Here is a 27,338-nt window from a genome sequence, read left to right on the forward strand (position 1 = left end):
ATCCTGTGGGCCCAGAGCCTGGCCCCCTGCACTGGCCCAGCGGCTGGCAGAACCCCACACACTGAGCCACTTCCCCACCACACCCCACCACTAAGGCCGGGTCACCCACAGTGGAACCCCACAAACAGGCCTCTCTTCTGAGTCAGATTCTCCTGATCGCACTGCCACCTCCTCCTGCTGGGACACAGGGTTCTGAGGAGCTGGCCCTGCCATCTGGCCTCCGGGCCCTGCCTCGGCACCCATGGGCTCAGGCCCAGCCCCTGGCCTGTCTCGGGAGCATGGGGCTGTTTCCTGGGTTCCCCTGTGTTCCCAAGCTTCCTGCGACACAGATTCCGGCCCAGAGGCCTAAGCCCAGCCGGCTTTCTCCCACATATTTGTGGGGTTTGTGGGGGGACGCAATGGGAGCAGATGTGGATGTCAGGACCCCCCAAGAAAATGAGCCCACACTCTCTCCTCCCTCTCCCCTCAGCCAGGACCTCCCCAATTCCAGAGAGTCCAAGATGTCTCCAAATGCATAATAAACCGCAATCATCCCGCACAGGTGTGCCGTCAAGCGTTTTTCTATTTCTCTGAAGGACAACGGGAAGGGGAGAGCCCCTTCTGAGAAGGTCCCGTCAGTGGGTGGACACCAGTGGGGTGTCCTCAGGGCAGCTTTCCTGGAGGGGGAAGGGTTGGTGTAGGTGCGGGAGAGGCCGAAGGTGGGAGAACGGGGAGGGGCCGAGGACACCGCCTCCCCCGTGGAGGGCACAGCTGGTGGCCTGGGACTGAGGTGGAGCTGAGTGGGGTGGGAATGTCGTTGAGGGGCAGATGGGGTGCAGGCCTGGGCCAGGCACTTGGGAAGGCCCAGGACCTCCGTTTCTGCCGAGGGGACTGACCACGGGGCTTCAGCCTGCACGGACCACCCCTCTCCTCGGATGGTAGGACTTGGGCAGCTGGAGCCCCAGGTCCTGCCCCGACCGAGGGAGGCAGTCCCAGCCAGGTGCCCTCGCCACTCCAGGCTGGCTGCAGCCTCAGCAGGGCCAGACAAGGACGTGGTCTCCCCAGCAGAGATCCTCGGCAGGCTGGGAAGGGCTGGGGCAGGGTCGGGGAAGGTGGAGGTGATGAGCAGTCCAGACAGCAACATGCCCCAGCCCCATCACCAGGGCAGGGATTCCCGCCTATGTCCGCACATGGGTCAGGTGGATGTCACCCGCCACCTCCAGGTTGTTAAGGGCGGGCCGGTTCCACAGGCAGTGGTGGTATTCACACAGGTGCCCACCATCCACGGCCACCCTGAGGCAGTGGCCTTCACACTGGATCCACACCTTGACGGAGAGGCCACGTCATTTGCACTCCGCTTGGAAAGTCCTCAACCCCAAATGCAGGCTCGTGTCTCCCTCCCTCCTTCCTGCCTTCCTCAACATTAATCAAGGGGGCCCCACACCTGCCCTCTAGCCACTCTGAAGGACTCATCCTTCACTCAACACGCCAAGTGCTCTCCTGCCTGTACTTTTGCATATTCTGTTCCCAACGCCCAGGATGCCCTTCCTCCTCTGCTCCCTACTCTGCACACCTGGCCCACAGGGATAACTCTAATCACCCTACAGGATTCTCCCCCTTCCCTCCAGGAAGGCGAGCCTTCCCTGCCTTCCCTACCTCCTCATGCCCTCCTAGCCGAGTCAGCTGTCCCCACAGGCCATGGCCCCACTGCCATCCTCATTCTCCAACTGGACCCTGAGCCTCCAGGGGCAGGAATGCTGGCTTCTGCCATCCATGTCCCTAGTACCCGGCACACAGGAGCACTCCGTGCCTGCACTCCTGCAGCAGCAGCCTCCTAACTTGTCTTTTCCACCCCACACATTCTCCAGGAGGCCGTCAGAGCACGTCTGTGAAAGTGTCATCATTCCCATCGCACTACCTGACCCTCACACACTTAATGCACACCAGACACTGTCCTCAGCATGTCACAAACACGATTTCACTTCATTCTTACACCTCTATGAGATGATGTTATTACTAGCCCATTTTTTAGATGAGGAAACTGAGGCACAGAACTGTTAAGTCACTTGTTCAAAGTCACACAGCTATCTATATATCACAGTACATGGCCCTCTGGCTTGACACACACCAACACACTGTATTAAAATCTAAACTCCTTTCCATGGCCCTCAAGGGGCTACATCAGTCATTTTCAACCCTGGGGATAATGTGTCAGGGTGTATTTACAAATACGGAGGCCTGGGCTCACCCCTGGTTGGCCCAGGCCGGGCACAGGCATTGAGTTTTCTTCTTTAAGCTCGTCAGGGGATTTGACTGCTTAGTCACGGCTGAGAACACCTGCTCTGTGTGAGCCGGGCCTCAGCTGTGCCACCCACCCCTCTCTGTCCCACTCTCTCCAGGGAATCCCCTGGCCCCCTAGTTCCAGGACAGGCCACGCCCATGACTCTCCGCCTTTGCAAAAACAGCGGCTACCTCCGCTGCCCGCCTGAATGCACCCCGCAGATCTCTGGGAGGCGGGGTCCTTCTACCGTGGAGGTCTCAGCTGCACGGTGGCCTCCTCGGAGAGCTGTCCCCATCTAAGGCAGCACGGCCCCTGCCCCCGAGTTCATGCTGTCCCCTTACTCTGTGTTGCCTTCTGCAGAGAACCTGCTGTCATCTGCAAGGACCTGTCCAAGCACCTGTGTCCTTGTCCTCTCCCACCTGAACCGTCAACTATGAGGGGGCAGGACCTCGTCTGTCTGCTTCGTGGCTGTCCCCCCGCTCCTAGGGCACTTCCTGCACAAAGTGGGCCCTGATAGAACAGCTGAGAAATGACTGTCGATTGAATGAGTGAGTGAGTGAGGGAGTGAGTGAGTGGATGAGGAAGGACCCTCATTATTGGGTTCCATCTGGCGCTGATCGGCTGTGTGACCTCAGGCGAGTAACCTGCATTGTGAGTCTGTTTCCTCACCTGTAAACAGCAGATCCCCTACCTGCCATACGTGGGAGGAAATAGTAACATAATAACAACAATGGGTTGAGCACTTTCTCTTCTTCTGGGCCCAGCCCTCACCCAGAGGCTCAGCTCCCATCTCGTTCCAGGGGCCCCCAGCGCGCCCGCCCCCTGCTCTGTCTGCCCCATGGGAGCCCCTCTGAGTGCAGCTCACCGAGAAGCACTAGCCCCGGGTGAAGGGCAGTTTTTGGGACAGGCTTAGCTCCCCAGGCCCCCAAGAGCAATTGATCTGTGTGTTGCGGACCACAGTGTTCTCATCGAAACGGGGGTTCAGGTGGAAGGTGATGTCACTCCCAGAGCGCAGGTTGATGTGGAACCTGGGGGTGGGCAGCTCACATGGACTTCCTCTGCCCACTGAGCTCTGGGTCCCTGGTCCTCCCCAGCCTGCCCAGAGCCAGGGGGATGGCCAGAATGACCTTGGGCCGTCTCTCTTCCCCGAGAGCCCTGGCTTACCTCTGAGCACTGGGCAGGACGGTGCCCGAGACGATGATGCTCTTGGAGGGGTACAGCCCACCCGGGATGCTGGTGAAGAAAGGCAGCGGCTGTGGGGAGGAGAGGGCCAGGTCAGCCCTGCAGACAGAGCAGGCGCCACTGCAGGGGGAACTTAGTGCCAATTTCCATGAATCTGGACTGTCAAATGAGTTTGACAAGCGTGCCTGTGAGTAGCACGTTTTCAAGAAAGAACTCCGTGGTATCTTTACTTGGTTCAGTAAATGCCACATGAAAATATCCCAGCGTTCCTCAAATGAATGGGCTTAAACTGTCATGAAAAGACCTTTGGCCACACACGACAGGACACTGGGCTGAGAGGGGAGGCCGCATATATGCCCATGGTGAAGGGACCGTTTTAAAGGTGAAGCTCCTGTCAATAGTCTCCTCGTTTACTCGGGTGTTGGAGGAACTTCAGCCACTGGAGGATGCCTCACTGTTGTCACTGCCCCTCTCCTCCCGCCCTGCCCACCGCAAACCACACCCCCGCCCTCCCTGGCGCACACTCACATAGCCTGGGTTGGGATATGCCAGAGGTGGGACTGCGGGATTCTGTTGAAAAGGGACCAGGAAATTCAGGTGGGAGTGACACACACACGGGCCCCACACATTCCAGAGGGGATGCTCCACTGTGACACTTAGGTTGTGAGGCTTCAGCCCTTGGGTTCTCCATCACCTTCCCTCTCATGTCAGCCTTGGTGGGACTTCCTGCCATGTCAGACCCCATCACAGTCACCTGCCCCTCCACCCACGGCAGCCCCACCGACTCCAGGCCTCCCGTCTGCTCTGCACTGGCAGGAGGAGGAGCAGCAGTGACACCTTGGGGGCTCGTCCTTGGATGCAGGGCTCCTCTCCCAATGCTGGACCCTGCACTCCCCCCCCAGCAACAGAAGGACCTGTTTTCCTGCTGGTCCCTAGGGGACCTGCCTCTGGGGCCACTGGTGAGTCCAGCCCGTGCCAGGCTCTCTGCTGTCCCAAGGAGAGTTTCATTCCATGTCTCCAGAGCAGAGGGCCCAGCCCCCGTGTCCCCATCCCCTTGCTAAACTGCTTTCTGCCCGACTCTGGCACCAGAGGATTCAGTCCTTGGTGAAGGAGGACATGCTGGGGCTGTGAGCTGAGCAGAGCTTTAACACTTACCGGGTAATTCGGTTCAGGGGCTCTCAGCACCTTGTGGCTGATTGCTTGCTTCTGGAAGAAAGAAACCCCTGTTTTAACCAGCTCTCACCAGCATGAAGACCACCACCTTTCACCACTGGGCACCACTTAACACAGTCCTCTGTGCTGGGTGAATCTTGAGCAGGTAAGCAGCACTATGGCCCTGGCTAGACCTCCAAAACGGGAGGACAGGGGTGTTTCTTCTCTCAAGGAGACGAGGCAGGGGCAAAGGTTTCCTCTGGGAAGAAACATGGCTGCACCCTGGCCCATCTTTCTTCTCAGGGAGCGTCTTCAGCACAGCCTCACTTGGCAGGAGGCATTGAATGTGGGGCCTCGCTCTTCTGGGGCCGCCCACAGACGGCGGAGGACTGAGCCCACAAGTGCGATTCAGGGAGTTTCCCAACTCATCAGGGCCACCCCCACCCCCACAGCACCACAGCCAAGGAGAGGGTCAGGGGTCTGCCCCACCCTCCATATGGGAGAGGCCCGATGCCTGGCCCTGCCTCCTGCCTTCAACCCACAGGAAGATGCAAAATGAAGAGGTTCCGAAGAGGGAGCAAGGGACTTAAAATGGGAGCTGAGGTGGCGGCCTGATTCCTAGAGACTGAAGGGATGAGAAAGTCAAAAAGGCGGTTGACGTCGGTGCCACACGAGGGTGAGACCACGGCAGAAACTGTGGTCAGAAATGCCTCCCCCTCGCCTCCGTCCTGTCCCCTCTATCCTTCCTGAGCCCGAGGCATCCAGATGTCCCCGCCCTCCCAGATGCTCTCTGGTTAGGAGGGGGCTTGGCCGGGGTGGAGGAGGGGACATGCGCATTGGCTCCTCCAGAGGGAGAGGAGGACGAGTCAGAGGTGGACCCGCCCGCTTCCCTTAGCTCCCACGGCTCAGGGCCGCGTTTCACCCTGAAGGTGAAGAGTAGCATCTACTGAGCGCCTATCGCGTGCCGGGCTCGGCCTTCAGTGCCTCAGGAGGGAGGCGATCCCGGCTCCTGTTTCCCTAGGGAGGCAGCCAGGCTCAGAAGGGCTAAGCAACGTGCCCAAGCTTGCCCAGGTAGCAGGGGATAAATCCAACATGGTGCCCAGTCTGTCTGGTTGTGTCCCCCACACCCTCTCCTGCCCAGGCCAGGGCCCAAGTCGGGCTGCCCTGCAGGGCTCCCTGGAGCTCCACAGTCCTGCAGTCAGCGGGGCAGGAGGTGGGTGCCCGAGCGGGACAGTGATGGGCCCCAGGACGGCTGGCTGGAGAGACACCCCTTCCCCCCCACCCATCACTCGAGGAGCCAAATGAGGAGCCCTTCCTGTCCTCTTCCTGTCCTGGGCCCTGTCCCCCCAGCAGACTGATCTTCCTGCCCTGACTGACATCCTCTTCTACTGACAGTGCAAACCACATTCCACATTCACTTACACGGTCCCTCCAGTGTGCCCGGCACTGTGCAGAGTGCTGCGGGGACACAACTGAACAGGCCACAGTCCCAGATGGCAAGGGTATGGGTGGAGGGAAGGAGTGGGTGGAGTGACGGGGACAAATATGTAAGCACAGTTACACTTGGGCGTGGTGACTGGCAAGGAAAAGAGATATACAAAGTCCAATGGGACACGGTAGGCCCGGTCGGGAGGGATCCAGTGATCTGCCAGGCAGGGAAGATGCCCCTGAGGAGAGACATTTAGGCAGAGCATTGAGGGGCCATTAGGGGTTAGATGGGGGTGAGGTGGCAAAGGGTGCCTTCAGCACCGGGACAGCGGATGCAAAATCCTGGTGGCCCCAGAGAGCCTCGAGGGAGCAGTGGAGGCTGCCTGAGCTTCATACCGGAGGGCTGAGGCCGGGAGATGTGCTGGGGCAAGACTGGGGAGGATGCTGCACGTCCTGCTGGGGAGTTTGGCTTTCTTTAGAAGGATGTGGGGGCTTCAGGATTTTTAAGCAGGGAGAGCACGCGAGCAGATTGGCTTATAGGACCGTCAGTGCCTTGTGGGTGGGTGTGAGGGGAGTGGGGAAATGGACCAGGGTCCTCGTGGTGAGGGATCAGGCGGCCTGGACCAAGGCAGTGGCTTCGGGAGGGGAGGTGGTGGTGCTCTGGAGAGAGATGAAGGGGGGGAGGGAAGAACCAAGGACGACTGTGGGGTCCCCACTCTGGGAGCCTGGTGGAGGGAGACAGGAAAACTTTGATGGGGCCTGTAGGACATCCACACTCAATCTCTGCCTGGCTCTAGTTGTCTTTTTAATTCTTATGGTTATTTGTTTATTGCAGTAGGTCTGTCTGATCCTAGCTCACCTGGGGTGTTATTTAAATATGCCTCAAATTGTTCATAGGGAACAGAGGAGAGGCGACCTTGGGTTGCACATGGAAGGGAGGGGAACATCTACCTTCTGACCGGGAAGCACAGACACAGATATACTCATTCCCCCACCCTCGCTGCCCCCCATAACAGACCCTGGATAAAGGCTGCAACAATGTTGCCAAAAAACAAATCTTCTCAAGGACCTTAATGGATCAATGGCTACAGAAGAGGAACAGAATTAACTGGAACTTTAAAGACCCAGGAGGCCAAAAAACACCCTGGAGACTTATCTGGTTCTTATTTCCTGGGTAAAAGAAGCAACAGGTGGCCCTGTGGGTGCAGGTGAAGGTGTGTAAGGAGACTGCAGCCATCAGTAAGACCCTTACCAGGAAATGATCCTGTTATCGCTATTATGGCCTTGCTCGGCTAGATCTCAATGTGTGTGACTATTTAAGGCTAGTCACCATGGCTGCTAGGGCCGAGGCGACAGGCAGTGGGAGGGAGGGGAGGAGAGCTCCTGCTCACCTGGAAATGGGAGCTCTGCACCAGGACGCTGAGCTCAAAGTGACTCCCCCTCTGTAAGGGCCGTGGCGTCTTCCTCTCCTCAGGCCCCCAGCGTCCTTCCTGCTTCCTGTTGCCGACCACACACACCACCTCTTCAAACCGTGGGTTGAAGTGAAGGGAATGTCATTGTCACGGCAGCGAATCTGAAAGTTGACGGCAAACCTAGGCGAGGGAAATCAGATAGTCACCTGTAGCCTGGCTCATGCCAATGGCAGGACCGGGAGGGCCTCGCCTTTGCCTGGCGTCTGTCTGGGAAGTTGCCTGCGATATGCGAACTGCAGTCTGTCGCCATCCTTTCTGTTCCCCTAATTAGCACTTAATGTCTTTTTGTGCAGTTATTGCATTTTGCCTTTACAGTATGATTTTATAAAAATAAGTAGAAAATGGGTAAAGAAAAGTGTTGATGCTAGCGACAAGAATCGTAGGTCTTGGAAAGTAATTACAAATTTGTGTCAAAGATGGAAGTTGGGTAACATGCCTAGAAGAGCCTTCAGCACCCAGTGGACACTGGTTGGAGGCTGGCCCATGTCTGCTCAATTGGGAAAGAGGAGAACAAATTTAAAGAACATGCGAAACTGATGGGAATATAGCTACAAAGACAGAGTCTAAAAGGGGGGACGAAACCAAAACATGAATAAAATAAAATAAAAGGGGTGGCATAGAATAACGATGAGCTGTCCAGGCACGAAGGTTTTCATCATATTACATGTGATTGCAAGTTTAAATTTCCGCTATAACCGAATGAGGATTCCGAAATAGATGAGGGCAGTTACAGGAAATAAAGAAAGTCACCTTTTGCAAGTCTGCCTCACAGTGTGCAGCATAATCATCTGCCTCCAGGCTTGCCTGCTTCTCTCCTAGACCGCGAGCTCCCGTCATCCCTATGTCCACGGGGAGTCTGTGTTAACGGTGGGAGCACGCTATTGGCAGAGGGCAGTGGTGCCATTCAGTGTTGGCAGAGGTCGGGCGCCACTCATCTGGCATCTCCACGTGCAGGCAGCTTGGAGGGTGTTGGGGGAACCAACCTGAGCGGACAGGTGCCAATCTTTACTAAGGGGCGAGGCTGCAGAGAAGCCCCAGTTCCAAGTACCTGGTTCCACTGGAGGCTAAAACGGCCCCACTGACAGTGATCTCAAGCCCCTCCTGGAGACCCCCTTGGATGATCCCAGAGAAGAAGACAACCTGCAAAGTGAAGACAGATTCTCCTCTGAAGCTTCCAGAAGGAAAAGCCTTGCTGACACTTTGACTTTCGATTTCTGACCTCCAGAACTGACAGAACAAATTTGTTTTGTTTTAAGCCTGGCCAGCCAGGCTGCTGTGGAATTTGGACCTGCGTGTGTAGGTGTCTGCATGTGCATGTGCGGGTGTGTGTGTGTGTGTGTGTGAGTGAGAGATCTTAGCGGGAAACAACAACACTCACTTTTGCTCCGCATGGCACAGGAGGATGGGTTTTTGCGCTGGTTTTATGGTCCCACAGGCCTGGGCTTACCTCCTGCTCCCTGTGTGAGCAGCTCTGCTGTTGGGCAAGTCACTTGAGCTGTCTGCACCCCAGGCTCATCCGTGGAGCAGTGACACGACAGCACCAGCCTGGCAGTGTTCTCCAGAAGATTAGATGTAATGCGGCGGAGAAGGCCATAGCTTGCAGGCATTGACGGTGGCAGGTCTTTGCATCTGGAGGAATTAGTCTCTGTGCTGGGTCAGAATTGCTCTCTGCTTCTGGCCGGGCCTGGAGCCTGAGAACATTTTCCTTCCCTTCCTATCCAGAAGTCCAGACAGCAGAGCCAGGCCCTACAGGCCACAGGGTGGGCAGCCTCCTTCTGGAGGCCTCATGTAACCTGAGGGCACCCAGCCCTGCTGGCGGAGGGAGCCCACGTGCAGGAGGCAGTGCGAGGCTTTTCGCCAGAGGACGCTGCTGCCCCAGAGGTTCTGAGTCCCTTCTGGTGGCCGACCTTCCTGTCTGTGTTATCTCGTTATCCTCACAACAACCCAGGCCATGATTAGTGCCACCTCTACAGATGAGGAAACTGAGGCACAGAAAGGTTTGGGAACTTGCCCAAAGCCACACAGCAGGTGAGTGACAGAGTGGGGTTTGAACCCAGGCACCCATGCTTGTAACCACCACACAGGCTTCTTCTCACCATGAAGCACAGAACACCCTCGCTCCTGGCTCACCAAGTGCTTCCCGAACCAAACAGCGGGTCCTGTGCTGCCTGTGGTCGCAGCTTCTGTTCTGGCCCTCTGAGGGGGCTGGGACTGAGCAGAACAGCTGGGCCGCCAGACAGTCCCACTGCACTGTGGAGGCAGCAGCCTGGTTCCTACTCCTGGAGGTCACTGGGTCACCAGGGGGCTGCGGGCATCTGTGGGGACTGCACCTGTTCTCTTTCTCGCCCCGACTCCAAGGCCGAGGTTTAACTCTGTGCTGCCCGTAGAAGGATTGTCCTTCTAATTTCAAAAATTTGACTTTTGAATTCAAGGATTGGAAAGTAAACACTAGTCACCAGGATAATGAAACAGCAGGGCCTGACTGGGGCTGCAGGATCCCCCATCTGACAGAGACTGCCAGCTCCACCCGGGCCAGCACTGCCCAGTGCCTACAGCCCCGGGACTCACCGGGGTCATGTAGGGAGGCTGAGTGCTGCTGGCCATCTCTCCACCACCTCTGTGGCTACCACTGATTTTCACACCAGCCAGGCAGTCTTCTACACTGGAGAGGACTTAACCAAGAAATAGATACCAACGCTTTGTTGCTAAGCCATGGGCTCGCTCTGCTCGCCACGATCTGAGCCACTTAATCACAATGAATTGGAGGTTGAGAAAGGAAGCTTTCACATGGTTAGCCAGCATAACCAGAAAATGGCAGACTAAACAAACCATCTTAAACACTTGCAGAATCTTGAGGCAGTTATATAGGGAAAATGGGCAGTAAGGAGGGGCATTAGAGTGTCAGCCTTCAGGCAAGATGGACTCCTGGGTTTGCATTGTTCTTTTCTTCTGTCAGTGATGATGAATATCTTACAGGTGTTCCTTCCTCTGGGAGGCCTTCTTGTTCCTTGGGAATATTTGTTAAGTTTGTTAGGAACAAAGCTGTCAGAGGACCTCAGCAGGGGTATGTCAAAATCATGAAAGCTTGTAGTAATTTATAAGGATTACGTGCTAGAAGTGTTTTAACTAGGAAAGGGTCATTTATCATGACAAGATGGCCTCACTTACGTTCACTGACAAGGTGACAGTTATTCAACAGGGAGGAGCCAAGTGGAAGTGGATCTGGAGAAAGAGAGAAGGTAGAGTCCTGGGGAAGAAGGGGCGAGGGTGGGAACTGTGAAGAGTGTAGTGGACGTTCCTCAACCTGGTGACCCTTCCTTCCTCTCTTTTGTGAGCTCCACCCCTGAGACTGAATCATATTTGGTTCCTAGAGGTTCAAAGAGCCTGACCACACTGACACGACAGTGAGTTTCTAGACGATACCGTCCATTGTATGTAACTGTCTCCTGAGCATGCTTGGGCAGTGTCCCAAAAACAGTGGGGCTACTTGACAGCGCCCATGTGGCTGGACTTTGCCTGTGCTCAGGGTGGTGGCCGCGGTGGGAAGGCCTGGTTATACCCGTTTTACACACAGAGAAGCTGAGGCTCAGACTCCAAGGGACACGCCCAAGGTCACACTGCTCACTAGCGGCAGCCTGAACTATATAAGGATACTTGGGTTCTCAAAAAACTGTTTCTCCCCTTAAAATTCTATTCTTGGTATAAAACCATAATCCCATAGAAAGAAATGTTTTGTAAATACAAAACATCAAGATAGAGATTGTTCTCCTAGAGTACTGTGGTTCCCTGGCAGCTTCTGAGCCCCTTCTCTATGAATTTATCTCCTTCCTCTCTTCTCCCTCTCTTCTCCTCTCTCTCTTGTTTCTGGGTTTTAGAATGGAGAGAGCAGAATCTTGGACTTAATAGAACCTTCTATGTGACATGAGGGTGGGGGAGACATGTTAAATAAACCGTCCTTAATTGGCTTTAGCACCCAGTCAGGGAACGTGATGGACTGAAAGAGACTAGCAGGAGAGGCTTGGTTGGGGAGTGTGTGGGGGCAGGGAACAGTGCAGTCAAGCAGGTCCCTGCAATGTACCAGAGAGAGACCCGCAGGCCCCAAGCTGGGGATGAGCAGTTCAGAGTCACACAGGCACCCGCAGGTAGAAGGCGCCCCAGGGCCGCGCATCCTTCTGCACCCCTTTCCTTCCTGCACCTTGTTCGACACACCACAATTTGCAAAGAATGAGTTGATCTTGTTAGACCGAGTGTTTTAAAACCTTCTGACATTTTTGACAAGCTTGCCCCCAATTCAAATCCTAAATGAAGTCTTTCTTTTGACTTAAAAATTTCTCTGAGAATTTTCAGAGGGCGCACTTAACCGTTTGTGCCACCTGGCTGGCCCCTCGAGGGACAATATTTTAATCATCAATGCTTTCTATCAAAAGACTATTCGGCCGGCCCCGTGGCTTAGCGGTTAAGTGGGCGTGCTCCGCTACTGGCGGCCAGGGTTCAGATCCCGGGAGCGCACCGACGCACCGCTTCTCCAGCCACGCTGAGGCCGCATTCGCCAACTAGAAGGACGTGCAGCTATGACATACAACGACCTACTGGGGCTTTGGGGAAAAAGGAAGAGGATTGGCAATAGATGTTAGCTCAGAGCCGGTCTTCCTCTGCAAGAAAAAAAAAAAGAGGAGGATTAGCTTGGAGGTTAGCTCAGGGCTGATCTTCCTCACCAAAAAAAAAAAAAAAAAAAAGAAAGAAAGACTCTTCATCAAAATGGGCAAAAGACAGGAGATTTTCACACATTGAGGTGTATGGGGTGAGTATTCGGGTTCAAAACTGATTCGGCCTGGACTAAAGAAGCCTGACTTATGGCCTATCTCACATACTACGTACAGCTCCTTTAACCATTAAAGTAAGAATGCACTGTCTTAAGAGAAGAATGCGTACTTCCCCTCCCACCCCTTTTTGGTAATGCCACCCACCTTAGTCCCTTTCTTGGCATCAGGGTCATGTTGACCTGCTAATTTGCAACTGAATACCTCTTGGAAACTATGATGAAAATGTATCCTGGGTGTGTTTAATGTACGTTCTTTGTTCTAAAAAAGATATAAGACTGTATTGAAAATCATGCTTCTCCAGAAGGCTTTCTTCCTTTCTGGAAAAGGCTTTCCTGGGTTATAATTCTCACTCTGGCTCAAGTGAAACTCACCTATCTACCTTATCTAGAGAATGGTTATTGGTTATTTTGCGTCAACAACATGTAAGCTCATTCGTCTTATCATCACCAGGTAGGAACTTAGGAATCTTTCCCCCTTGAGCACGTGGTGGGTCTGACACCCCTCGGGAATAGAGGTGGTTGGGAGGAGGTGCAGGGTCTAGGTTCTAATCTTACCTGGTGCCTCCTTTGTTGGGTGGATAGGGCAAGCCTTCCATGGCAGTGTGGAAGAAAGACCTGAGTCGCGGAGGAAGTGGCCTGGGATTTGCCATGTTTCTGGAACACCACAACCATCACTGCCTGCACCTGGGCCCATTATGACGGTTGCTGGGAGGGGGCTGAGGAGCAGCTGCTACATGTGGAGAGAACTGTAGGGCTTTAGTCGGTGAGAAGCACCGAGTGATATGGCTGCCCCCCAAAATAAAACCATCTTAGGCTGCATTCCTAGAGCTAGAATATCTAGAAACAAGGGAGGTGAAAGCCCCCTATTGTTAGGTGTTGGCCAGATTCCTTGGGTACAGTGTCCAGTTCTGGGCACACACCAGGAGGCCAGGGACAAGCAAGAGAGCATCACTGAGTGTCTCCTATGCGGCAGGGCCATGCAATATGGTGATTTATAAGAAATATACATTTAGTCATTTAGATGATCAAAATATATTTCTCATATATGTTTGGTCTTCATCCACAGTTCCTGGTTCACAGCTCCCAAAACCCTTGAAATTTCTTGTTTATGTTACTGAAGATGACTTTCGGACCCACCCAAGGGAGGGGGCTGGTTGCCAGGAGAACCATCCATGTGATCAGAGGATTGGAACTTTCAGACCTACCCCCTGATTCCTGGGGTGAAGGGGTAGCAGGAGTGGGGGCCTCGAGGTGGAATCAATTCCCAACAGCCTAGTCAATCACAACTACCTAGTGAAGCCTCCAGAAAAACCCCAAAGGTCAGCTGTCTTTTTCTAAGAGCTTCCAGGTTGGTGAATACACGGAGGTGCTGGGAGAGTGGCATGCCCAGAGAGGGCGTGGATGCTCCGCACCCCTTCACTCATTTCTTGCCGTACGCATCCCTTCCATCTGGATGCTCATCTGTATTCTTTCTCACATCCTTTAATAAACTGGTGAACCTAAGTAAGTGTTTCCCTGCGTCCTGTGAGCCGTTCTAGCAAAGGAATCGAACCTGAGGAGGTGATCATGGGAAGCTCTGATTTATAGCCAGTCACTCAGAGGCACGGACGACAACCTGGACTTGCAACTGGCATCCTGAGGTGGAGGGGTTGTTGGAACCTCCAGTCTGTACCGATCGATCAGAAGCACAGTGACAACTTGGACTTGCGACTGGCGTCTGTAGTGGGGGGCGGTCTTGTGGGACTGAGTCCTTTACCTGTGGAATCTGATTCTATCTCTGGGTAGGTAGTGTCAGGACTGAACTGAATTCTCAGACACCCTGCTGGCATCCAACAATGGCTTGTTGGTGTAGGGGAAGCCTACAGACACACACACACGCGCACACACACACACACACACACACACACACACACACACACTGGAATCGGGTCCAGGCTGGGGTCAGGTGTTATGGCCATACCAGTTTCATCTGCACCTGGCAAACACCACTGGCTGCCAGCCGGTCCGTCATCCCGCCTTCCGGCTGGTTTAGGGACTGAACCCAGAGGAGGGGTCGCTGAGAAGCTTGAACTTCAGGGCCCTTCACTGCATGGGCGATGGGTCTGCATGGTCTTAGGTGTCTGTAACGTTTGCAAAAGTTAGGACGTAGTAAATGAACTGATTAACCCTACTGTCTCCTTCCCCTCCATCACTCTTCCTCTTGAGTCAGGTAGTGTTGCAGAGGCTGTAACCACAGGCCCATTTAGAGCCAGTTCCAACAGACTCCATCTCTTATCAACAAAGTGATTAAGGACTGTCTTTCAGAAAAACTGCAAAGTCACGAAGCCCTAGCAGGCGTAAAAGAAGAAATCATGACCTGAAACGACCTCGAAACTAAAGACCCTCCTCCCGACAGAACCCAAGGGCCAGGACTCCACCGGAACTTGAAAGTCAGACTCTTATCAGAAGACAGGGGTCCCTCATTCAGGAAGGTCCTGTGTTAAAATGCCTTCTAGACCCCATCCTAAATGTTTAGAACCCCATCCTAAATGTTTAGAACCCCATCATAAATGTTTGTAACCCTGTCATAAATGTCTAAAACCTTACCATAAATAGTTGAAGTCCACCAATCAAAGCCGGTCCCACTAGTGTTTCCATGTGCCAACCTGTTCTCCCTAACCTCTTAAATTTGGCCCCAAATCCTGAATCGGGGAGACAGATCTGAGGGCACACTCCCCTAGTCTCCTTGTAGATCGATCTTGCAGAATAAAAGCTGATTTCTCTTCCCAACGGCTGATGCCGTAATTAATTGGCTTGTTTATGTGCATCGGGCAGAGAACCCCAATTTTGTGTGTTAACAATTGGCGACCCAGAAGGGACCAAGATCCTGTGATGGTCCACCTCTGTGACTGAAGGCTTCTCAAGGGACGGAGACATGTTTCCTTTTCAGGGGTGAACAAGGAGGGAGCTCAGGCAGATGCGAAGTGGGGGTCTGGCAAAATCTGACCCCCAGCTTGGCTTTGGCCTCCCTGTCCTTGGCTCCCTGCCCACTTCTCCTCTCCCCGCTCCCACTCAAATGAGGGGGGGTAACGGGGGCATGCCAACCTCCACTGTACCGGCAATGCATCTGGGACCTGGTCAAGAATGCGGTCACCTAACCCGGTGCCCTTCATGCTCTGACCTAACATGCACACCACCCCGCTGGTATCTCATTACAATGCAGACCTTGGTTCAGGAGGTCTGCCCCAGGGCCCGAGCTTCTGCATATCTAACAGGCTTCCAGGTGCTGCTCGTGCTACTGGCCTGAGGACTACACGTTGAGCCGCACCCTGGTTCCCGAGGCCCTAGATTCTTGACGGAGTTCAGGATGTGTCGGCATCATATGGACCTAGAGCCGGGCCCCCTGCACCGCCCAGTGGCTGGCAGAACCCCACACACTGAGCCATTTTCCCCACCACACCCCAACCACTGAGGCCCAAGGCTAGCAGACCCATAGCAGAACCCCACGAACAGCACTCCATTCCAAGTCAGCTTCTCCTGACCCCACCTGCCACCTCCTCCTGCTGAGACACAGGGTTCTGACGAGCTGGCCCTGCCATCTAACGCCCCTGTGGGTTCAGGCCCAGGCCTTGGCCCATCTCGGGAACATGGGGCTGTTTCCTGGGTTCTCCTCTGTTCCCAAGCTTCCTGCGTCAGAGATTCCCACCCAAGAGGCCTGAGCCCGGCCTGCCTTCTCCCACACCCTGGTGGCGTTTGTAGTGGACCCACTGGGAGCAGGGGTGGATGTAGGGACTCCCCCCCAATCAAAACGAGCCCACACTCTCTCCTCCCGCCCCCCTCAGCCAGGATCCCCCCAATTCCAGAGACTCCAAAATGTCTCCAAACACGTTAAAAGAGCCACAATCATCCGGGACACGTGTGCCGACAAGCATTTTTCTTTCTTTCTCTGAATGACACCGGGAAAGGGAGAGCCCCCTGCTGAGACAGTTCCCATCAGTTGGTGGAAACCAGCAGGGTGTCCTCAGGGCAGCTTTTCTGGAGCGAGGTTGCAGGTGCGGGAGAGGCAGAAGGTAGGAGAATGGGGAGGGACCGAGGACACCGCCTCCCCCGTGGAGGACACAGCTGGTGGCCTGGGACTGAGGTGGAGCTGAGTGGGGCGGGAATGTCGTTGAGGGGCAGATGGGGTGTAGGCTTGGGCTGGGTGCTTCGGAAGGCCCAGGACCTCCCTTTCTGCCGAGGGGACTGACCACAGGGCTGTGGCCTGCACGGACCACCCCTCTCCTCGGATGGTAGGACTTGGGCAGCTGGAGCCCCAGGTCCTGCCCCGACCGAGGAAGGCAGTCCCAGCCAGCAGCCCTCGCCACTCCAGGCTGGCTGCAGCCTCAGCAGGGCCAGACAAGGACGTGGTCTCCCCAGCAGAGATCCTCGGCAGGCTGGGAAGGGCTGGGGCAGGGACAGGGAAGGTGGAGGTGATAAGCAGATCCGGACAGCAACATGCCCCAGCCCTCGTCCCCTGGGCAGGGATCCCGCCTATGTCTGCACGTGGCTCAGCTGGATGTCGCCCCCCACCTCCAGGTTGTTGATGGCGGGCAGGTCCCTCAGGCGGTGGTAGTAATGACACAGGTGCCCACCATCCACGGTCACCCTGAGGCAGTGGCTTTCGCACGTGATCCACATCTGAACAGAGAGACCATGTATTTGCCCTCGGCTTGGAAAGTCCTCAACCCTAAATGCGGGCTTGTGTCTCCCTCCCTCCTTCCTGCCTTCCTCAAACAATAACCAAGCAGGCCCCACACCTGCCTTCTAGTCACTCTGAAGGATTCGTTCCTCATTAAAAGCCGTGTGCTCTCCTGCCTGTACTTTTGCATATTCTGTTCCCACTGCCCGGGATGCCCTTCTTCCCCTGCTCCCCACTCTGCACACCTCGCCCACAGGAATAACTGTGCTCATCCTACTGGATTCTCCCCTCTACCTCCAGGAAGGCGAGCCTTCCCTGCCTTCCCCACCTCCTCACGCCCTCCTAGTCAGTCAGGTGCCCCTTCCGGCCATGGCCCCACCCCCATCCTCATTCTCCAGCTGGACCCTGAGATTCCAGGGGCAGGAATGCTGGCTTCTGCCATCCACGTCCCTAGTACCCGGCACACAGGAACGCTCCGCGCCTGCACTCCTGCAGGGCAGCCTCCTAACTTGTCTTTTTCGCCCCAAACATTCTCCAGGAGGCCGTCAGAGCACGTCTGTGAAAATGTCATCACCCCATCGCAATAGCTGACCCTCGCACACTTACTGCACACCAGACCCTGTCCTCAGCATGTCACAAACACGATTTCACTTCATTCTTACATCTCTATGAGATGATGTTATTATTTGCCCATTTGTAGATGAGGAAACTGAGGCACAGAGCAGTGGTCAGTTGCCTCAAGTCACACAGCTATCTATATATCACAGTATATGGCACTCTGGCTTGACACACACCAACACACTGTATTAAAATCCAAACTCCTTCCATGGCCCTCAAGGCCCTATATCAGTCATTTTCCACCCTGGGTGAAGCGTATCAGGGTGTATTTAAAGATATGGAGGCCCAGGCTCACCCCCTCGTTGGCCTGGGGCGGGCACAGGCATCGACTTTTCTTCTTTAATTTCCCCAGGGGATTTGACTGCGTAGTCAAGGCTGAGAACATCTGATCTGTGTGAGCCGGGCCTCAGCTGTGCCACCCACCCCTCTCTGTCCCACTCTCTCCGGGGAAGCCCCTGACCCCCCAGTTCCAGGACAGGCCATGCCCATGACTCTCTGCCTTTGCAAAAACAGCTGCTCCCTCCACTGTCCCCCTGAATATACACCGCAGATCTCTGAGAGGCAGGCTGCTTCTACCATTGAGGACTCAGCTGCACGGTGGCCTCCTCGGAGAGCTGTGCCGTGGAAGGCAGCGCGGCCCCTGCCCACATGCTCACTCCGTCCGCTTATTCTGTTTGGCCTTCTGCAGAGAACCTGCTGTCATCTGCAAGGACCTGTCCAAGCATCTGTGTCCTTGTTCCTCTCCCACCTGAACTGTCAACTCCCTGGGCGCAGGACCTCGTCTGTCCGATTAGTGGCTGTCCTCCTGCTCCTGGGGCACTTCCTACACAAAGTGGGCCCTGATAGAACAGCTGAGAAATGATTGTTGACTGAATGAGTGAGTGAATGAGTGAGTGAGTGAGTGGATGAGGAATGACCCTCATTCTTGGGTTCCATCTGGCACTGATCGGCTGTGTGACCTCAGGCGAGTAACCTGCATTGTGAGTCTGTTTCCTCACCTGTAAACAGCAGAGCCCCCACCTGCCGTGTGTGGGACGGAAATAGTACCATAATAACAACAATGGGTTGAACACTTTCTCTTCTTCTGGCCCCAGCCCTCACCCGGAGGCATCAGCTCCCATCTCGATCCAGGTGCCCCCAGCGCACACACCCCCTGCTCTGTTGGCCCCATGAGAGCCCCTCTGAGGGGCAGCTTACCGAGAAGCTCTGGCCCCGGGTGAAGGGCATTTTTCCTGACAGGCTTCGCTCCTCAGGCCCCCAACAGCCATTGATCTGTGTGTTGCGGACCACGGCGTTCTCATCGAAACGAATGTTCAGGTGGAAGGCGATGTCATTCCCAGAGTGCAGGTTGATGTAGAACCTGGGGGTGGGCAGCTCACATGGACCTCCTCTGCCCACTGAGCTCTGGGTCCCTGGCCCTCCCCAGCCTGCCCAGAGCCAGGAGGATGGCCAGAATGACCTTGGGCCGTCTCTCCTCCCCGAGAGCCCTGGCTTACCTCTGAGCACTGGGCAGGACGGTGCCCGACACGGTGATGTTCTTGGAGGGGTACAGCCCACCCGGGATGTTGGTGAAGAAAGGCAGTGGCTGTCGGGAGGAGAGGGCCAGGTCAGCCCCAGCAGACAGAGCAGCCACTGCTGCAGAGGGCACTTTGTGCCAATTTCCATGAATCTGGACTGTCAAACAAGTTTGACAACCGTGCCTGTGAGTCACACGTTTCCAAGAAAGAACTCCATGGTATCTTTACTTGGTTCAGTAAATGCCACATGAAAACTTCCCAGCGTCCCTCAAATGAATGGGCTTAAACTGTCATGAAAAGACCTTTGGCCAAACACGACAAAACACTGGGCTGAGAGGGGGAGGCTGCATACATGCTCATGGGGAAGGGACCGTTTTAAAGGAGAAGCTCCTGTCAATAGTCTCCTCGTTTACTCGGGTGTTTGAGGAACTTCAGCCACTGGAGGATGCCTCACTGTTGTCACTGCCCCTCACCTCCCGCCCTGCCCACCCCAAACCACACCCCCGCCCTCCTTGGAGCACACTCACATAGGCTGGGTTGGGATATGCTGGAGGTGGGACTGCGGGATTCTGTTGAGAAGGGACTAGGAAATTCAGTGTGGGAGTGACACACACACGGGCCCCACACTTTCGAGACAGGATGCTCTGCTGTGACACAGAGGTCGTGAGGCCTCAGCCCTTGGATTCTCCATCACCTTCCTTCTCATGTCAGCCTTGGTAGGACTTCCTGCCATGTTCCCAGACCCCATCGGGGTCACCTGCCCCTCCACCCACGGCAGCCCCACTGACTCTAGGTCTCCCGTCTGCTCTGCACTGGCAGGAGGAGGAACAGCAATGATATAACAGGGCTTGTCCTTGGATCCAGGGCCTCCTCCCCTGATGCGGGACCACTGCACTCCCCTCCCAGTGACAGAAGGACCCGTTTTGCTGCTGGTCCCTAGGGGACCTGCCTCTGGGGCCACTGGCTGAGTCCAGCCTTCTCCAGACTGTGCTGTCCCTGGGAGAGTTTCACTCCATGTCTCTTGAGCAGAGGGCCCAGCCCCAATGTCCCCATCCCCTTGCTAAACCACTTTCTTCTTGACTCTGGAACCAGAGATCAGTCGTCAGTGAAGGGGGAGGCAGTGAGGCTGTGAGCTGACCAGCGCTTCCAGACTTACCGCGTCCATCTGTGGAGGAGTGCTCAGCACCTTGTGGATGATTGTTTGCTTCTGGAAGAAAGAAACCCAGGCTTTAACCAGCTCTCACCAGCGTGAGGACCACCACGCACACCCAGAGGGCACCACAACACAATTCTCTGATGTGAGTTGATCTTGAGCAGTTAACGAGCCCCATGGCCCTGAGCAGACAGCCAGAATTGGAGGACAGGGCTGTTTCTTCTCTCAAGGGGACGAGGCAGGGGAAAGGTATCCTCTGAGAAGAAACATGGCTGCACTCTGGCCTCTGGCACATCTTTCTTCTCAGGGAGTGTCTCCAGCACAGCCTCACTTGGCAGGTGACATTGAATGTGGGGCCTCGCTCTTCTGGGGCCGCCCACAAATGGCGGAGGACTGAGCCCACAAGTGCGATTCAGGGAGTTTCCCAAATCACCAGGGCCACCTCCCACCCCCACTGCACCCCCACAGTCAGGCAGAGGGTCAGGGGTCTGCCCCACCCTCCCTATGGGAGAGGCCCGATGCCTGGCGCTGCCTCCTCCCTTCAACCCACAGGAAGAACCAAAAGGAAGAGGTTCTGAAGAGAGAGCAGGGGCTTATAATGGGAGCTGAGGTGGCGGCCTGATCCCTGGAGATGGAAATGATGAGAAAGTCAAAATGGTGGTTAAAGTTGGTGCCACACGAGGGTGAGACCACGGCAGAGGTGTGGTCAGAAATGCCACCCCTGACTCCCCCTCGCCTACTTTCGTCCCATCAAGCCTTCCTGAGCTCAAGGCGCCCAGATCTCCCCACCCTCCCAGGCGCACTCTGGTTAGGAAGCGGGCAGTGCCGGGGTTGGAGGAGGGGCGATCCCCACTGGCTCCTCCAGAGGGAGAGGAGGACGAGTCTGATGTAGACCCGCCAGCTTCCCTTAGCTCCCATTGCTTCCAGGCCACATTTCACCCAGAAGGTGAAGACTAGCATTTACTGAGAGCCAATTGCGTGCCGGGCTCGGCCTTCAGCGCCTTTCGAGGGAGAAATTAGCTCCTGTTTGACTAGCGAGGCATCCAGACTCAGAAAGGTTAAGCAACACGCCCAAGCTCGCCCAGGTAGCAAGTGATAAATCCCATATGGTGGCCAGTTCTGTCTGGTTGTGCCCCCCACACCCTGTCCTGCCTAGGCCAGGGCCCGAGTCCGGCTGCCCTGCAGGGCTCCCTGGAGCTCCACTGTCCCGCCGTCAGCGGGGCAGGAGGCGGGTGCCCGAGCGGGACTGTGATGGGCCCCAGGACGGCTGGGTGGAGAGACACCCCTTCTCCCACCCCCAGCGCTTGAGGAGCCAAAGTCGGGGCCAGATCCTGCTCCCCTTCGTGTCCTGGACCCTGTCTCTCCCAGCAAACTGATCTTCCGGCCCTGACTGGTTTCCTCTTCTACTGGCTGTGCGAACCACATTCCACATTCACTTACCTGGTCCCTCCTGTGTGCCCGGTACTGTGCAGAGTGCTGGGGACACACAACTGAACAAGCCACAGTCCCAGCCCACAAGGCTCAGGGGAGGAGGGAAGTTGTGGGTGGAGTGATGGGGACAGATAGGTAAGCACAGTTACACTGGGACGTGGTGACTGGCACGGAAAAGTGATGTACAAAGTCCAATGTGAGGGGGCAGGCTCTGTGGCGCAGCGGTTAAGTGCACGTGCTCTGCTCCGGCAGCCCGAGGGTTCGCAGGTTCGGATCCCAGCCCCACACCGACGCACCGCTTGTCAAGCCGTGCTGTGGTGGCGTCTCAGATAAAGTAGAGGAAGATGGGCACGGATGCTAGCTCAGGGCCAATCTTGCTCAGCAAAAAAGAGGAGGATTGGCATGGGTGTTAGCTCAGGGCCGATCTTTCTCACAAAATAAAAAATAGTCCAATGGGACACGGTAGGCCTGGTCGGGAGGGATCCAGTGATCCGCCAGGAGGGAAGATGCCCCTGAGGAGAGACATTTAGGCAGAGCGTTGAGGGGCCATTAGGGGTTGGATGGGGGTGAGGTGGCAAAGGGTGCTTTCAGCACCGGGACAGCGGATGCAAAAGCCTGGTGGCCCCAGAGAGCCTCGACGGAGCAGTGGAGGCTGCGTGAGCTTCATCGGGGAGGGCTGAGGCCAGGAGATGTGCTGGGGCAAGACTGGGGAGGATGCTGCATGACCTGCTGGGGAGTTTGGCTTTCTTTAGAAGGATGTGGGGCCTTCAGGATTTTTAAGCAGGGAGAGCACGTGAGCAGATTGGCTTATAGGAAGGTCACTGCCGCAGTGGGTGGGTGAGAGGGGAGTGGGGAACTGGACCAGGGTCCTCGTGGTGAGGGGTCAGGTGGCCTAGACCAAGGCAGTGGCTTCGGGCGGGAGAGGTGGTGCTCTGGAGAGAGATGAAGGGGGGGAGGGAAGAACCAAAGACGACTCCCAGGTCCCAGCTCTGGGTGCCTGGTGGAGGGAGACAGGGAATCTTTGGTGGGGCCTGTAGGACATCCACACTCAATCTCTGCTTGGCTCTAGTTGTCGGCTTTTTAATTCTTATGGTTGTTTGTTTATTGCAGTACGTTTGTCTGTCTGATCCTAGCTCACCTGGGGTGTTATTTAAATATGCCTCAAACTGTTCATAGGGAACAGAGGAGAGGCGACCTCGGGTTGCACATGGAGGGGACGGAACACCCACCTTGGCACCAGGAAGCTCAGACACAGATATACTCATCCCCCCACCCTCACTGCTCCCCCATAATAGACCCTGGATAAAGGCTGCAACAACGTTGCCAAAAAACAAATCTTCTCAAGGAGCTTAATGGATCAATGGCTACAGAAGAGGAACAGAATTAACTGGAACTTTAAAGACCCAGGAGGCCAAAAAACACCCTGGAGACTTATCTAGTTCTTATTTCCTGGGTAAAAGAAGCAACAGTTGCCACTGTAGGTGCAGGCAAAGGTATGTAAGGAGACTGCAGCCATCAGTAACACCCTTACCAGGAAATGATCCTGTTATCGCTATTATGGCCTTGCTCGGCCAGATCTCAAAGTGTGTGACTATTTAAGGCTAGTCACCATGGCTGCTGGGGCTGAGGGGACAGGCAGTGGGAGGGACGAGAGGAGTGCTCCTGCTCACCTGGAAATGGGAGCTCTGCACCAGGACGCTGAGCTCAAAGGGACTCCCCCTCTGTAAGGACAGTGGCGTCTTCCTCTCCTCTGGCCCCCAGCGTCCTTTCCGCTTCGTGTTGCAGACCACACACACCACCTCTTCAAACCGTGGGTTGAAGTGAAGGAATGTCATTGTCACTACGGCGAATCTGAAAGTTCACAGCAAACCTAGGCGAGGGAAATCAGATAGTCAACTGTAGCCTGGCTGATGCCAATGGCATGAACGGGAGGGCCTCGCCTTTAACTGGCGAATGTCCGGGAATTTGCCTGCGACCCGCGAACCTCAGTCTGTCGCCATCCTTTCTGTTCCCCTAATTAGCACTTAGTGTGTTTTTGTGCAGTTATTGCATTTTGCCCTTACAGTGTGATTTTCTAAAAATAAGTAGAAAATGGGTAAAGAAAAGTGTTGACGCTAGCGACAAGAAGCGTAGGTCTTGGAAAGTAATTACAAATTTGTGTCAAAGATGGATGTTGGGTAAGGTGCCTAGAAGAGCCTTCAGCACCCAGTGGACACTGGTTGGAGGCTGGCCCATGTCTGCTCAATTGGGAAAGAGGAGAACAAATTTAAAGAACATGTGAAATTGATGGGAATATAGCTACAAAGACAGAGTCTAAAAGGGGGGACGAAACCAAAACATGAATAAAATAAAATAAAAGGGGTGGCATAGAATAAAGATGAGCTGTCCAGGCACGAAGGTTTTCATCATATAACATGTGATTGCAAGTTTAAATTGCCGCTCTAACCGAATGAGGATTCCGAAATAGATGAGGGCAGTTACAGGAAATAAAGAAAGTCACCTTTTGCAAGTCTGCCTCACAGTGTGCAACGTTCAACCCTGCAACATAATCATCTGCCTCCGGGTTTGCCTGCTTCTCTCTTTAGACTGCGAGCTCCCGTCATCCCTATGTCTACCGGGACTCTGTGTTAACTGTGCCCACACGCTATTGGCAGAGGGCAATGGTGCAATTTAGTGTTGGCAGAGGCCAGGCCCCACTTATCTGGCATCTCCACGTGCAGGCAGCTTGGAGGGTGTTGGGTGAACCAACCTGAGTGGACACGTGCCAATCTTTGCTAAGGGGCGAGGCTACAGAGAAACCATACTTCCTGGTACCTGATTCCACGGAAGGCTAAAACGGCCCCATTGACAGTGATCTCAAGTCCTTCCTTGAGATCCCCTTGGATGAACCCAGAGAAGGGGATGACCTGCAGAGAGAAGACAGATTCTCCTCTGAAGCCTCCAGAAGGAAACAGCCTTGCTGACACTTTCATTTTTGATTTCTGACCTCCAGAACTAACAGAAGAAATTTGTTTTGTTTTAAGCCTGACCAGCGGGTCTGTTGTAGAGTTTGGACCTGGTTGGGTGCATGTGGGTGTGGGTGTGTGTGTGTGCGTGTGGGTGTGTGTGAGTGAGTGATCTTAGCAGCAAACAACAGCACTCACTTTTGCTCCGCATGGCACAGGAAGATGTGTTTTTGTGCTGGTTTTATGGCCCCACAGGCCTAGGCTCGCCTCCTGCTCCTTGTGCGAACAGCTCTGCTATTGGGCAAGTCGCTTGAGCTGTTTGCACCGCAGGTTCATCCACGGAGCAGCGACACGACAGCCCCAGCCTGGCAGTGTTCTCCGGAGGTTTAGGTGTGATGCCACGGGGAAGGCCTTGGCTTACAGGCATTGACGGTGGCAGGTGTTTGCGTCTGGAGGAATTAGTCTCTGTGCTGGGTCAGAATTGCTCTCTGCTTCTGGCCAGGCCTGGAGCCTGAGAACATTTTCCTTCCCTTCCTATCCAGAAGTCCAGACAGCAGAGCCAGGCCCTACAGGCCACAGGGTGGGCAGCCTCCTTCTGGAGGCCCCGTGTCACCAGAGGGCACCCGGCCCCACTGGAAGAGGGAGCTCACCTGCAGGAGACAGTGCGAGGCTTTTCGCTAGAGGATGCTGCTGCCCCAGAGGTCCCGAGGCCCTTCTGGTGGCCGACCTTCCTGTCTGTGTTTCTCGTTATCCTCACAACAACCCAGGTCATGATGAGTGCCACCTCTACAGATGAGGAAACTGAGGCACAGAAAGGTTTGGGAACTTGCCCAAAGCCACACAGCAGGTGAGTGACAGAGTGGGGTTTGAACCCAGGCACCCATGCTTGTAACCACCACACAGGCTTCTTCTCACCATGAAGCACAGAACACCCTCGCTCCTGGCTCACCAAGTGTTTCCCGAACCAAACATGAGTCCTGTGCTGCCTGTGGTCGCAGCTTCTGTTCTGGCCCTCTGAGGGGGCTGGGACGGAGCAGAACAGCTGGGCCGTGAGACAGTCCCACTGCACCGTGGAGGCAGCAGCCTGGTTCCTACTCTTGGAGGTCAGTGGGTCACTAGGGGGCTCTGCACGTCTGTGGGGACTGCGCCCGTCCTCTTTCTCGTGCCAACTCCAAGGCTGTGTTTTAATTCTGTGCTGCCCATAGGAGGATTGTCCTTCTGATTTGAAAATTTTGGCCTTTGAATCCAAGGGTTGGAAAGTAAACACTAGTCACCAGGATAATGAAATGGCAGGGCCTGACTGGGCCTGCAGAATCTTCCATCTGATCGAGACTGGCAGCTCCACGTGGGCCAGCACCGCCCAGTGCCCACAGCCCCGGGACTCACTGGGGTCATGTAGGGAGGCTGGGTGCTACTGGCCATCTCTCCACCACCTCTGGGGCTGCCACTGATTTTCACACCTGCCGGGCAGTCGTCTGCACTGGGGAGGACTCAACCAAGATATAGATACCAACACTATTTTGTTACTGACCAATAGGCTCACTCTGCTCGCCACAGTCTGAGCCAATTAATCACAATGATTAGGAGGTTGAGAAAGGAAGCTTTCACTTGGTTAGCCAGCATAACCAGAAGATGGCAGACTAATTTCTCAAACAAACCATCTTAAACACTTGCAGACTCTTGAGGCAGTTATATAGGGAAAATGGGCAGTAAGGAGGGGCTTTAGAAATGTCAGCCTTCAGGCAAGACGGACTCCTAGGTCCGCATTGTTCTTTTCTTCTGTCAGTGATGATGAATATCCTACAGGTGTTCCTTCCTCTGGGAGGCCTTCTTGTTCGGGGGAATATTTGTTAAGTCATACATACATATGTGCCTAGAGGGTAGACGAATTGTCTTCCTCCTCTACAGTTTGATGACTTGATGGGGATAAACATCACTGACTGAAGGCTGCTCACTCCTGGACTACTGCAACTGGAAGGTCCTGGACCCCTGACGAGAATCGGCAGGAGGTGGTAGTTCTTACCATGTCAGTCTCCTAGATCTCTGCCTGCAGGGTCCAGTGGAAGCAAGAGTGGTGACTTTTGTTTCCTTTTCTAAATTTAGATTAGTAGGAGATAATATTGGTGAAGCTAGCTTCTTGGACTCAGCAACTCTAGGAAATGTGGTTTGAGTACTCATTGGTTTATTGATCTTTTCCTCTGAGTCATGGTCAATATTTTTCATGTTTCTGTCTTTTGTGTCATTTGTCATAAAAAGGAAAAACCATAGGGCAAGATGCAGGCATCTCTATAAGCCTGTTGTCTGGGAATATGTGCATGAGGTGAAGCTGTTGCTACGGGCATCTTTGAAGCCAAAAAGGCCCCAAATTTGTGGGCATGGGTCGAGCAGTTAAGTGCCATTAGGGTGCTAGCCACCTCAAGTAGACTCCCGTGATAGGATCGGTTGGGTCACGGAATGGGGTAGATGACACAGGTCCCCCACCAACTTCAAGAAAATGTCCGTGCAAGGATGAAGTACTGTGTAAAACCACATACATCCCCCAACCCCATGGCACCTCCCTCCTAGGTATTAATCTGGCTCCAAGAGACCCAAGGCTTAGCTAAAGCCGTTAATGTGCATAGAAGACAAGGTTTTCTTATTCTGTCTTGTTCGCTGTCTTGAGAGCTTGGCTTTGTGACCTTTCTGGTCTCCGCCATCTGGA

General features: G+C 54.7%; 1 protein-coding gene and 1 long non-coding RNA gene across 2 annotated transcripts; both read right to left on the bottom strand.

Annotated features, from left to right (window-relative positions):
- Nucleotides 1-2,578: 2,578 nt before the first annotated feature.
- LOC131417200 (uncharacterized) lies at nucleotides 2,579-5,213 on the bottom strand. Its single transcript, XR_009222685.1, has 3 exons — nucleotides 4,598-5,213; nucleotides 3,425-3,513; nucleotides 2,579-3,288 (listed from the first exon to the last, which is right to left on the bottom strand). It is a non-coding gene; the product is annotated as an uncharacterized LOC131417200 (long non-coding RNA).
- An 11,005-nt stretch (nucleotides 5,214-16,218) lies between these two features.
- LOC131416808 (galectin-9-like) lies at nucleotides 16,219-26,059 on the bottom strand. The gene is given in 11 exon segments (XM_058559472.1): nucleotides 16,219-16,972; nucleotides 18,789-18,951; nucleotides 19,088-19,176; nucleotides 19,636-19,677; nucleotides 20,265-20,315; nucleotides 21,702-21,781; nucleotides 22,831-22,858; nucleotides 23,363-23,519; nucleotides 23,521-23,562; nucleotides 24,507-24,598; nucleotides 26,024-26,059. Coding segments are annotated over 11 exon segments (927 nt in total). The 3' UTR covers nucleotides 16,219-16,825.
- Between the last annotated feature and the right edge of the window lie 1,279 nt (nucleotides 26,060-27,338).

The sequence above is a fragment of the Diceros bicornis genome, chromosome 18 (genome assembly GCF_020826845.1).
Source record: "Diceros bicornis minor isolate mBicDic1 chromosome 18, mDicBic1.mat.cur, whole genome shotgun sequence".
Lineage (NCBI taxonomy): Eukaryota > Metazoa > Chordata > Mammalia > Perissodactyla > Rhinocerotidae > Diceros > Diceros bicornis.